This window comes from Micromys minutus (genome assembly GCF_963924665.1).
Source record: "Micromys minutus genome assembly, chromosome: 3".
Taxonomy (NCBI): Eukaryota; Metazoa; Chordata; class Mammalia; order Rodentia; family Muridae; genus Micromys; species Micromys minutus.
Window position 1 is genome coordinate 48,046,519 of NC_137972.1, and position 13,779 is coordinate 48,060,297.

At 44.4% G+C, this 13,779-nt stretch overlaps 1 protein-coding gene across 1 annotated transcript; it reads left to right on the forward strand.

The window, feature by feature from the left end:
• Positions 1 to 12,346: 12,346 nt before the first annotated feature.
• LOC308418900 (large ribosomal subunit protein uL6-like) lies at positions 12,347 to 12,880 on the forward strand (the record flags this gene model as incomplete). Its single annotated transcript, XM_080914432.1, has 1 exon — positions 12,347 to 12,880. One exon carries the CDS (start codon positions 12,347 to 12,349, stop codon positions 12,878 to 12,880), a length of 534 nt encoding a protein of 177 aa, XP_080770558.1.
• Positions 12,881 to 13,779: the final 899 nt, after the last annotated feature.

Sequence of the window (13,779 nt, forward strand, 5' to 3'; positions counted from 1 at the left end):
GAGTTGAAGGTGTTTGTGATCCACCCCATATGAGTGCTGGGAAATGAACTCGGGTCCTCTGCAAAAGCAGCAAATGTTCTTCATTGTTGATTAATTTTCCAGCCCACAAGTCCCTAAGTTTAAGGAAGACAGGGAGTTCTGTGAGTCCTAACAAGAATATCTGTCTGGCCTTGGAGCCCACTGCTAACTTTAGTCTGCAGCCCACTTCCTGGATCTGGCTCTGTGACTTCACCAAAAACTGTGTCTATACTCCAAGAGCATTGGGGTCCAAGAGAAGGGTCTGCTCTGAGGTCAAGAGTGTTAGAAGGTCCCCAGAGGCTACCAGATGACAGCCTGGCCCACTTGGTTCCCTGCCTTCTGCCACCAGAGTCAGCCAAGCTCCAGAAGCCAGGACTGAAGCTGGGTCACCACTCTGGTGTGGGTAGTGAGCACCGAAGAGTATGGCTGTCCTGCAGGCTGCTCCGAAGTTGACTTCAGACAGGAGACTAAGGTCAGTCATGCGGTTGAGATTGCATATGTATATCTGGCAGAAGTCATATCAGGAATTAAAAAATTTGATCTAATAATACCAGCTTCTATTAGCAGTGTGGTCCCGTGGCTGAAGATACCAGCAGGATTTCTAGGGTGTTTTCTCCTTGCTGCATGGGTCATCCTCATTCCCCAGAAATGCTACTCTCTAGTTTTGAGGTAAAGCAGAATGTCAGTCAGTGTGGATCTCAGCATAGAACTAACTCATCACGTGTAGTTCAAATAATCGAATCAAAGAGGAGTGGGTGGGGCTTGGGGGAACTAACATGGAATAGGAAGGCCATCCAAGGTCAGCCATGAGGGCAAGCTTTTTAGCATCCGGAGGGCAGAGGAGACAAAGCAGGGAACAGAGCTTGCCTGTACCAGGTCACAGCTGGAAATACAGATTAGGCAGCTCCGTCAAGCTGAATCACACAGGAAAGAGTTTCTGCCAGGGACATGGCCCAGCAGTGGGAGAGATCACGGAAGGGACACTCATCCCTTCTCCTGGCACAGGGATGTTGGCCCAGCAGTGGGAGAGAGCACGGAAGGGGAAGGGATATTCATCTTTTGTCCTGTCACCTCCCACAGGACTGAGGGTGAGTCAGGAGCAGCAGGAAGAATCACCAACCAGCACAGGGGGAGGTCATTGTCTCCAGTCATAGGACTAGCATTGTTTCTAAAAGCACACACAAACACACACACTCACTCACTCACAAACACACACACTCACTAAGAAACTCACACACACACATTCACAAACTCACACACATACATACACACACATACACACACACACACTCATGCATATGAGTTAGTTCCCACAAAGGTATATTTTGTTTGCTTTAATACTATTCTGTGTAGCTGTGTGTGCATTACTGTTCTAGTATACTATAACTGTGTGTGCATTACTGATCCAGTGTATTGTAGCTGTGTGTGCATCACTGTTCCAGTGTACTGTAACACTGTAACTGTGTGTGCATCACTGATCCAGTGTACTGTAACTGTATGTGCTTCACTGCTCCAGTGTAGTGTAACTGTGTGTGCATCACTGTTCCAGTGTACTGTAACTGTGTGTGCATCACTGCTCCAGTGTAGTGTAACTGTGTGTGCATCACTGTTCCAGTGTAGTGTAACTGTGTGTGCATCACTGTTCCAGTGTAGTGTAACTGTGTGTGCTTCACTGATCCAGTGTACTGTAACACTGTAACTGTGTGTGCTTCACTGCTCCAGTGTACTGTAACTGTGTGTGCTTCACTGCTCCAGTGTAGTGTAACTGTGTGTGCATCACTGATCCAGTGTACTGTAACTGTGTGTGCATCACTGTTCCAGTGTACCGTAACTGTGTGTGCATCACTGTTCCAGTGTACTGTAACTGTGTGTGCATCACTGATCCAGTGTACTGTAACTGTGTGTGCATCACTGATCCAGTGTACTGTAACTGTGTGTGCATCACTGATCCAGTGTACTGTAACTGTGTGTGCATCACTGATCCAGTGTACTGTAACTGTGTGTGCATCACTGATCCAGTGTACTGTAACTGTGTGTGCATCACTGATCCAGTGTACTGTAACTGTGTGTGCATCACTGTTCCAGTGTACTGTAACTGTGTGTGCATCACTGTTCCAGTGTACTGTAACTGTGTGTGCATCACTGTTCCAGTGAACCATAACTGTGTGTGCATCACTGTTCCAGTGTACTGTAACTGTGTGTGCATCACTGTTCCAGTGTACTGTAACTGTGTGTGCATCACTGATCCAGTGTACTGTAACTGTGTGCATCACTGCTCCAGTGTAGTGTAACTGTGTGTGCATCACTGTTCCAGTGAACTGTATCTAATGAAATATTAGGATAATTTGCATAACATAGGCTCTTTCTTAGTCTCTTCAGAGGGTTATTGTTCGAATTAAATGTTTGTAAGTAAAGCCTGTAGAACAGTGCCTTACAAGAAACTTGCAGAAAATACATGTGTGTGTGTGTGTGTGTGTGTGAGAGAGAGAGAGAGAGAGAGAGAGGGAGAGAGAGAGAGAGAGAGAATAGTTATAAAAATGCCTCCAACAGAGTTTTTACAAGTATGAATACAAAAATAGGAGTTGAAGGGTTCCATACTTCCATGATGCCTAGCTCTCACAGGGTGACCACTTCCCAGTACTCAGACCACCAGCTAAGAATCCAATATTTGCTGTGAGTAGCTGTCCCCTTGTCTTTCCCTTGGGTAAAGTGCCCTATTCCAACTTCACTGCCCTCATGTCCAAAATGAACCAGCTCACAGCAACTCTATCATTGCCCAACTCTATTATTGGTTGTTTATGGCTTTCCCTCATTTAAGCCAACAAGAAAATGAATAACATTTATAGCAGCTTTATTGAGATATAATTTATAGGTCATAAAATTCATCTATATAAAGCATATAGTTCAACAATCCTCGGTGTGTTCTAAGCAATGTGACCATCATCACGATGCTGGAACATTTTGTTGTTACACAAAGGAAAACCTGTAACCATCATGTTGGTCTCATCTCTACCCCCTGCCAGATCCAGACAACCAGTCTGCACTCTGTGAATCCCACAGTCTTTGAGCCTCTGTATCTGTCCTGTTTCATTTGTTATTACAAAAGACAACGGGCTCACCCATTTTGGGCACTCAGAATTTACTGCTGAGCATTCCATATCATAGATCGGCCACTTTTATAGCCAAGTCCTCTAGCTCAGGCTGGCCTCGAATTCCCCAAATGGCTAAATTTTCGCTGAACTTCTAATCCTCCTGCCTCTACTTCCCCAGGTCTCTGGAATTTGCGGGCATGGCTATTACTTCCGGTTTACGCTTTTGAAGATTAGGGCTTCATGTAGGACATGAAAACTTTCCACCAACTCAGCTGCATCCCCAGCCCTGACTACATGCTGATTATTCCTCAAATGATGATGGCTGTTTGGGCAGTTTCCAAGATAAATTCTCTTTATAAGTTAATGTTTGCACACATCTAATTTAGTTTCCTCCAATGCATTCCTGGGCTTTGAAACGGTAGGCCAAAGATCATAAGCCCAAGTTCTAGGCTCGTGAATACAAACCATGCTTTATCTAATCTTCATCACCGGAAGAGTCCCTTGTCATCTGAAGAGTCACTGCTGGACAGCCAATGAACTACAAAATGTTGTGTCCCTTCCCACACCTGGAGATGTTTGCAATAGAAACCTTACGAATCACCACCCCTCAGGAGTCTGCCCCGTTCAGGATTTCACAGGTTGTGATGAGCAGTAACAGGGCTAACTGAAATAAACAGGAGGCATAAATGTATGCGTGCAGACCCCTATTTTCAGTAAAGGCTTGTAGTCTGGGGTTAGTGAAAATGTTCAGAGAATTCTAAGTTTCCAAGAGACTCTTAAATAGTCAGTTAGTCAGTCAGTCTGTCTGTCTGTCTATCTGTCTGTCTGTCTGACTGTAGCTCTGGCAAGTCTATTGACAAGGTTATGTAGCACACTACCAATTCAGCTTCTATCTCCCGAGTGTTGGGATCAATGCCCTGTGCCAAGATGCCCTGTGTCTCCTTTTTGCTTGTCTTTTTTAATGCATGTTTCCACTATCAACCTCTCCAACTAACCCTTGTAGGTTAGTACCCACAAGAATCACTTCTTATGACAGTACAATTTTGACCCACAAAGGACACACTAAGTATCATTCTGCTCCCATTCAATGTATCTGCAAATATGTCATGGTTGATCTGACTTTTCCCCACCTTAGGAAATATGAAGATGAGGGTAAATTTGTTTTCCACATGCTGTGGTGTTTTGTTTGTTTGTTTGTTTGTTTGTTTGGGGTTTGTTTGTTTGTGTGTGTGTGTGTGTGTGTGGTTTTTTTTTTTTTTTAGTATGACATAGCTGTTAAACTCTGGTAGAAGCCTCCTGGGTACAGCCTCCTCACACTTTTTCTTTATTACATGAGAGGATCCTGTGGGGAAGGCAGCTGGTGGATGAACACCAAGCCTAAGGAGCAGTCTCTGGGAGTCCTGCAGTGTTTACAAATAGCGGGGTCTCTGCAGCAACCAATGAGCCATAGATAAGAGCCGCCTCCTTGACAGCTGGCTCGGATCTTTTCCAAGCCTGAAAAACATTCCCGGGGCCATGGTGACCAGGATGGATGCTGCGTCTCCTTGTCCTTGACCTCTACTCTTCCTCTATGGGCCTGTCTGGTCTCAGACAAGCAGGTCTGACTGGCATCCCCCCAACCCCTGCTTCTCTTGCTAGGAAGACCACCCACTGCTCCACCAGGATCCCCAGGCCCTCAGTGCTGATCTTTGCTTTATCTTGGGAACATTAGCATGTGGTGCTTGACCTTCAAGAGGCATGTGACAGGCTGCATCCAGTGTCTTGGATTTTGGATGGGAGGTATGCAGGTGATCTGGGGGAGTGCACAAGCTTTTATGTTGGACAGGCCTCCCACAAGCTCTGGGCCAGTTGAATCCCAGAGTCCTGCCTGTTTGTTCTGCCCAGCATAAAGACTATGAACACGAACTCCCACATCCGTTCTCTTTTTATTTTTTTGAGGGGGTCCTAGGGCTCAAACTCCCCATACTGACAAAACAAGTACTTTCCCAACAGCTGTCCCCCTGACCCTAGGATGTCTAGTTTTAACTCATGAACTTCACCATAGATGCTATCAGGGACCATTTTAAGGATGAGAAAGCTAAGATACAGTTATGGAAAAAAATGTATAAAAGAAACTTTTAATGAAATACAAACCCTTAAGGCTGGGACTATGGTAGAGGTTGGCCTACCACGCCCGAGGCTACGGGTTCAATTTCTAGTATTGCAGAAAGTCAAAACAAAACAAAGACAATTGCTGAGTAAATACACTTCTGATCAAAATACTTAAAATGCATCTGTTTCTAAGAGTAAAAGAAGATGATTTTACTGCTGTACAGTGGGGTCTGGCTGGAATCAGTGTGCACTATGGTGACCACACCCCATACAACGAATGCTGCGTGTCCCCAGCTTTGCAAGGTAGCATCAAAGCAAGCATCCCACAGCATAAGAATGGTCACTGATGAGAAAGCTGGAGAGATGTGGGTTACATTTACTTACAATGGGTTCCTGGTGGTTCATCTTCTGGGAGACTCCAGTATACACATCACAGTCACTGAGAATAGAAAAGCACAAATGGTGTGTGTGTGTGTGTGTGTGTGTGTGTGTGTGTGTGTGTAATACTGTTGAGCATGTTAAAGGTCTATTTATTATCCACAGACAAAATGAGTTGCATACTAGCCATGCTTTTTGACTCGATTTTTAAAAAAATGAGTCAGGTACATACATATATGATGAGCTTTCTGTTTATTTAGTAGAAAATGTATCTCCCTCCAGCCTCTGCCACTGAAATTCTTTCTTAGGAAGTGAATATGGATTTTAAGATCTGAGATAATGCATGTGTGTGGTGGCCTATGCATAGGTGTATGTGTAAGTATGTATATGCATGCTTTTCAGTTTTGGAGAACATGATTATATAGTGTTCTTATTTTACAAATAGATATTAAAGATCATGCCATCACTTCAAAAGATCTGTATTATTTGTTTTCAAATATACACACCATTCTATGACATGGATGTGTTGGGTCCATTTATCTAGTGCCATACTGATGGGCGTTTAGAGTATTCCTAACTTTTCATTCTGAAACACAGAGCTGCAATGGGTGGGGCCTTTATACACTGGTCTTAGTTACCATGGTCTTAGTTACCATGGTGTGTCTTCTACCAGCCCTTAATTGAAAGTGTAGGCAAGGGCTGAGGCTTAGTGGAAGAGTCTTACCTCAAATGCACAAGGCCCTGTGTACCCACCCCAGTACCATAATACAAGCAAAACACAAAGACAAAATCAAAACAGAGACATAAGGACATGATATGGCTCTGCCAAGCCAGGAACAGCCCATGTTTACAGTGTGCTAGTGACAATTTTAATCCAGCAGAGAGAAGAAATCTGGGGAGTCATAGATCAGACCCAAGTCCTGGAAAAAAAAATATTACCAAAGACTACTTGGAACAGTGACAAAAGGGGTCTATAATGTAAGATTCTTTTTTTATTTTAAGCCCTAACTCTTGAAGGAAATACAGATCTTCAGATGAATGGCTGTGTGCGTGTGTTCCTCTGCTGACTATGTTGAAACAGAAGGCATGAAGCCCTGGGAAGCCACCTTCCCACATAAATATCCTTTCTCCTACTTGAACACTTAAAGCAAGCTGCTCGGTTCACCCAGGGTCAGAAGCCTTGTTCTCGCTTCCTTATCCTCATGTACTGTTTTTAATTTCTGCCAAATAACATTTAGCTGTTGGGCTTTAAAGTCATTTCTGAGCAAGCTGCTATGAACATATTTCTTCTACTTTGTGGACTGGATATAAACAAATAATATGAGTCATTTTCGTGTGTCTTGGAGATATATATATATTTCTTTGAGGATTTCATGCAATGTGTTTTGGTTGTATTCATCTCTCCTCAGCTCATCTCAAATCCACCCCCTTCCATACCCACTCATCCTTATGCCACACTCCCTAAACCCATATAGGCTTATTTGTGCTGCTTGATCGTACTCTGATGTGTGCCCTTCCCCTGGAGCATGGCCAACTTACCAGTGGCTACGCTCTTAGACTTGGCTCTCCATCTCCCAGCAGCTGTCAATCGCCAATCGCTCCTCTGCTAGAGTGGGACTTCATGCCTACCCCACTCTCCATGAGGGACTTCATCTGGCTTAGCTCTCGGGCATATTTCACGAATGCTTAAGTCCATGTGTGAAATGGCTATCCCACTATCCATGAAGACATAAAGTTCTAAGGTAAATTGAAGCTCGGAATAAAACTGTTAACCTCTGATCCCTTAATTTTTTTTTACTAGTTCTTTGAGAGTTTTGTACAATGCTATTGGGTCAAATTCACCCCTCCCCCTCTTATCCCATCCACAATAACCCCCAATTCCCTGTCTTCCTTGGGTGGCCTTGTGTCCTTTAAGAATATATCAATACCAGTTTGTGCTACCCAAATATCCTTGGCAGTGTGGGCTTCCACTTACCAGGAACTAAAAGCACCACACTTAGAGAAAACTGACTCTCCTCCCAGCAGCTGACAATTGCCAGTAGCTCTGCCTCTAGGGATGAACTTTGTGCCCACCTCCCCTCTCTGTGCTGGGATTTGATCCGTCCTGAAGTTGCACTGGTCCGGTGTAGTCACAACCACATGAGATCACGTGTGTAGCAGCCCTGTTGTGTGTAGAATGCACTCTTTCCTCATAGCCATCTGATGCCTCTGGCTCTTAAATTCTTTCTTCTCCCTCTTCTGCTGTGATCTCTGAGCCTCGGGAAAGAGGTACAGTGTAGTTATTTTATTCGGTGAAGCACGAAACTTCCCTTTTGACTAGGTGAAATTCTAAAGTGAAGTAACAGAAATTAATATTTCCATATTTTGGTAAGCGGCCTGGAAAATTTTTCTTTGAGAGCAATTTCCAGATGGATCAATAACGTAGGCACAGGTGTGCTCTGCACTATCTGTGCCCCTTTGGTGTAGATCACGGCTACCGTAGAAGCTGCCAATCTGCCCCAGGGGCTTTCTCTACAGCTATCTGTTTGGTCGGCACTTCTGTTAATCCCACCCCCAACCATGGGACACTGACTGACTGGACACTAAAATAAACTTCCTCCAGTGAAGATATGAGGGAGTTAGAATTTGGATCCGTCACTTAAAAACTATGCTCACATCTAAGTTGTCATCCTTCTCTGAACTTGGTTTGAAATTCTTTTTAACCCATAAAACATAGCGACTAAAGGCAGGTTTTTGTCACATGTGACAGCTCTAGACTGTCCATATACAACCTATGTGTGTGTGCATGTGAGTGTGTGTGGGGGTGTATGTGAGTGTGTGTGTGAGTATGTGTATGTATATGTGTATGTATGTGTGCAAGTGTGAGTGTGTGTATATGTATGAATATGTGTGTATATGTGTGTATGTGTATGTGTATGTATGTGTGTGAGTGTGTGTATGTGTGTGTGAGTGTGTGTGTATATGTGTGTGTGTGTGAGTATGTATGTGTATGTGTGTGTATGTATGTGTGTGAGTGTGTGTATGTATGTGTGAGTATGTGTGTGTATGTGTGTGAGTGTGTGTAGGGGCATCTTCTGTCTCCTGCATCCCAGAAGCCCCACCTCAAAGCTTCCCTCTCTCTGCAGGCCAGAAGCAGGGAGTTAGAAGGGAAGAGGACAGGAGGGATGTCACCTAGAGTGACATCTAATCATAGCTCTGTGTCCTCACTTGAGGCCAGTTTGTGACAAGTAGCTCTGTCACTATGTGTCACTACAAATACAAGGCAGAATTTATGTGTTGCTCTTTCTATGGATATAAGCCACCCTAGGGACTGGCCAGTAATATTCAGAAATGATCTGGTTAGGGAAGTCCAGAATATATGGTGACAAGTTCCTGATTTTTTCTTTGTGCCAGGAGGCTGGAGGTGAACTTAGGTGAAGCCTAAGTGCCAGGGTACTTAGACATCCGTAAAACAGGATCTGGAGCAGAGATGCAGGCCTAAGAGTCTGGTCCTGCAGACATCTGGTCACCCACATTTGCTCAGAGGCTGTGTAAGCTCCTTTCCTACTGAAACATCTCAGAAACCTTAAATATAGAGGACTGAAGATTTCAGAGCAGCTACTGGTGCCAAGAGTACTTAGATGCTCATATTCCTTTATAGTGGGATCTGGACTAATGGCCCCAGCTCACCTGTCAGGCTCGCAAGAGGGCAGTGGCAAAACTGGGATTCCATGCAGGCCTTGTGGTCTCTCGCTTCTGCATTCAGTCTCAGCCTGTTCTCTGAGTCCTCAGACATGCCAGATCCAGAAGACAGAGATGAAAGGAAGCGTTGATTGCCAGGTTCCCCTTCTGCCAGGGTAGGATGTAATTGCAAGGCCAAGAAGAGAGCCCATGATCAGCTGATACCACACTTGTTCTTGGCAGAACTTTTGGGGACATGTGGGGGTGGAGTAGAGGAGGGGGAAGTGGTGGCTTAGGTACAGGAGGCCTTCTGTAATCCCACATGTCCTCCTGTTTGAACATGAGGACATTCCTGCTCCTAGATATCTAGTGGCCTCTGAGACACAACACTGACCACTGCTGTGCATGCTGTAGCCACAGTTACAACAGTCCCTTGCCTGCTGCCCCTGACCTTAATCTTCATTCCTCCTGTGAAGCTGGCTGGAGACATTCCTGTCATCCAGCTCTCTGGATCTGATGTCTCTCATGGCCTAACAGGTAAAGAATATAGTATTTTGATGGTTATTTTATTTTTATTACCTGCTGTTTATCAATGCTATCAATATCATAGATTTAAGAGAAACTGAACACTAATCAAATGGCTTTATATTCATAATGGTGCTCCTCTGAGGGGTCTTTTCTCTCTCTCTCTCACTCTCTCTCTCTCTCTCTCTCTCTCTCTCTCCTGTCTCTGTCTCTATTTCTGCCTTTCTCTTTGTTCTTACAGAGAAAATATTTGTGAATGGATATGCAGCTCTACATACACGTTTCTTTCATTCTAACTAGGTGTCAACGGAGTTCAATGCACACCAGCCAGCCGCAGCTTTAGATTCTTTCATTAGCTCTTTCTACTGGGACGGGGGTCTCATTGAGACGGGGGTCTCATTGGGACGGGGGTCTCATTGGGACGGGGGTCTCATTGAGACAGGGGCCTCATTGGGACGGAGGTCTCATAGAGTCCAGACTGGCCTCAAACGCTCTGGGTAGCAGAGGGTCTTCTATCTCCAAAGTGCTAGCGTCATAGGCGTGCATCTCTAGCCTGCTTTGTTCAGTGCTGGGGACTGAACCCAGGGTTTCTTGTACCTTAAGCAGCATCCTTCTCATTAGCTTTTGTATGCAGAAGAAAAAAAAAAGCTAGTATGGGGGAAAAAAAGTATTAGGTGAAGAAATACTCTTGATTGTCTTATTTTTAGAAAATGTATAATTTGGGTCCTTCCATCTTTTCCCCTTCCCTTCTCTTCCTCCCTTTTTCCTCCCTTCCCCTCTTCCTCCTTTCCTTTCTTCCTCCCCTCCTCTTCTCCCCCTCCTCCTCCCTTTTTCTTCCCCTTCTTCTCCTCCTCCCCTCCTCTTCTCCCCCTCCTCCTCCCTTCCTCTTCCCCTCCTCCTCCTCTTTCCTCCTCCCTCAATAATTTAATATTGAAGGGACCCAGTGCTTTGCAGCTGCCTTCACTGCCTGCTATAAATCTTAGGGCAAGCTCCACACACAGTGAGCTCTGCTCTCCTCTTTGTCCAGGGGCTCCTCTTTGTGCCAGGGGGATGGGCTGACTAGAGCTGTCTCCTTGAGAAATAGACTGTCCCTGCATGACTCCTAGACACCCATTGTCTCAGCTCCTCTGGGGTGGGCTCAGCTTTGATTCTTGCTGGTTACAAAGGACAACTCACCTTTGTCACTTGCTTTTCTCCCTGAGACTAGCTTTTATGAAACAGTTTTCACTGAGCTTGGCTGGACTGTCCATGAAGAGAAATGTTTTCCTGAAACCAGGTTCTTGAGAGCTTTTCATTACCAATGTCAGGGCTTTTTAGGAAATTCTGACTTGCTCTTGACATTGGTGTGTGGGGGGAACAAATGGAAGTATTTTCAATAATAAGTACTATTTTTGTCTGTGTGTGTTGCTGGGGATAGAACCCAGGGTCTCACACATGCTAGGCAAATGCTTTATCATGAAACCATGTCTTCAGCCCCAAACCTTCCAACCACTATCCCAAGGGCAAAAGCAATCACATTTGTTGTTCTTTTTCTTCTTTATTCAACCTAAAAGAAAGTTAGCCAACAACTTCTCATTCCAGGCCTGGCGCTATGGGCTACCTGTGGCAGAGCTTCCATTCTCAAAGAAATTTTGCTGTGGTGAGAAAGACAGACAGTAGATCCATATTTAATCAAGAAAGCAGACACATCATACAAAAGTGAATTAAGAGGAATAGTGAGGTAGATATTTACACAACACACCCAGATACAATGGATGCAGGTAGTGACTGGGGGCTCGATGGGTGAGGGAATCCCAGATCCTGTCTCCGGAGTTGTACTTCAGTGAGAAAGAAGTGAGGGTGCCAAGAGGGAAGCTTCCCAAGGGCAAGACCACCAAAGCAAATGTTTGAGAGGTCATCAGACCCTGATTGCGTGAAGCAGAAGTGTAACCTGCTCTGACACGCAGAAACCACACTGTGCCACGAAGCCTCAAGGTGTTTCTGACTAAGGGAGAACCAAATGCAGAGGCCCTACAGGGTTTGCTGCAGGGGCATGGCTGTAACCAGCGCTGTGAACTTCAGGCAACACATGGTGCATGACTTTATATTGAAATAAAACTTAAATATCACTTTTATAGTTATTTCTCCTCGTGGATGTGATCAAAGTAACTGACGAGAATCAACTTAAGTGGGAAGGGTTTGTTTTGCTCACAGTTTGAGGGATACGAACCATCATGGCAGTGAAGGTCTGGCTACAAAATTGGGAGGCATCTAGTTACGTTGATTGCATCATTGTAAGGAAAGCAAGAGAGAGCAAGAAGTAGGTGAGGCTATAAATTCAGTGACCCATTCCCTGAGCAGGGATCCACATAAATGTTCCAGAACCTTCACAAACACTGCCATAATTTGAGACCAATTGTTCAAACAAATTCACCTCTCTGGGACATTTCTTACTTAAACCACAAGAATATTGTTGCACTTCAAATATCCCCCATTTAAGACACAATTCAATGGCTTCCCATATATTTACATCGTGACAAACATTCCAATAAGCCCATTTTAAAATGTGAGATTAACAGTCTGTTTCTTGATCTACTGTGAGAATGAAGACCATTCCCAGCAATCAGACTGTTGACATTCCATATCTCTCTGAAGGAGTGAACAGGGGAACTCTGCAGGGGGACTTCAATGACATCAATGCAGATCTGAGTCTCCTAGGAAAGAAAAAGAGACTCCGTGTTGATAAATGGTGGGGTAGCAGAAAGGAACTGGCCACTATCAGAACCATCTGCAGTCATGTTCAGAACATGGTCAAGGATGTTACACTGAGCTTCCGTTACAAGATGAGGTCTGTGGATGCTCACTTCCCTATCAACATCGTTATTCAGGAGAATGGGTCTTTGGTTGAAATTCAAAATTTCCTGGGTGAAAAATATATCCACGGGGTTTGGATGAGGGCAGGTATTGCTTGTTCTGTCTCTCAAGCCCAGAAGGATAAATTAATCCTTAAAGGAAATGATATTGAATTTGTTTCAAATTCAGCGGCTCTGATTCAACAAGCCACAACAATTAAAAACAAGGAGATCAGAATCTTCTCGGATGGCATCTGTGTGTCTGAGAAGGGAACTATGAAGTAGGCTGATGAGTGAAACCTCAGTTTCCTAGGTCCAGATACAAGATCCTGATCACAAGTACAATTTGGGCACTTTGAGGACAATGAAAGACTTATATATTGAAAAAAAAAAGTTTGTTTCTCAAGTATTTGGAGCAGACCCAAATATTGTTAATATCATTAGAGCCAGATGCTGTGACACAGCTGTGTAGTCCCAGCACTCAAGAGGGTGAGGCAGGGGAATCTGGAGTTCTAAACCATCTGTGCCACCCAATAAGACCTGTCTCAAAAACCAAATAAACAAAAATTAGAGCAGTCACAATTTACATGGTCCAGCCACACACACTTGGCTAAATATAAGCCCTACAAGTTGCTACAAACTCCACTCGTAGTCTTGCATTTGACTTTACATTTGCTGCATTAGGACTTGAAGATTAGGCATGCGTGCCATGACGTCCTATGGAGTCCAAATTGGTTAAGCTGAGCATGTTAAACACTCAGGAAGCTATAATTTTCAAACAAAGCCCATGAATAACTGGGAGAGCCAGCCATCCTCAAGTAGGCATTGCAAAATCAGCAGTCATGTTCAGACAGAGGATTGTCCATGGTTTCCAGATAATGTCAATGTAAAAAGCTGATGGGTCAGCATGTTTGATGCCAGAGGCCTGCATTTCTGTCTCCTGTGAAGTATCCTCAATTGTGTGGTTAAAACAGGTCTTCTCATTCGTACATAATGATCTCAACCCCAGCTAGTGCCAGGTAGTGCTTGCGGATGTCCATACAGAAACCGATGCTATTTACAGAGTACAGGCTGAAGCCCAGTAGTAGCCCCTACCTTTTCTGTGATCTCAGCAGACCACAAGACCAGGGTATGAAGCCATGTTTTCATTGGAATGTTGACTTTTTCTAAAAGAAGTTGCTTTA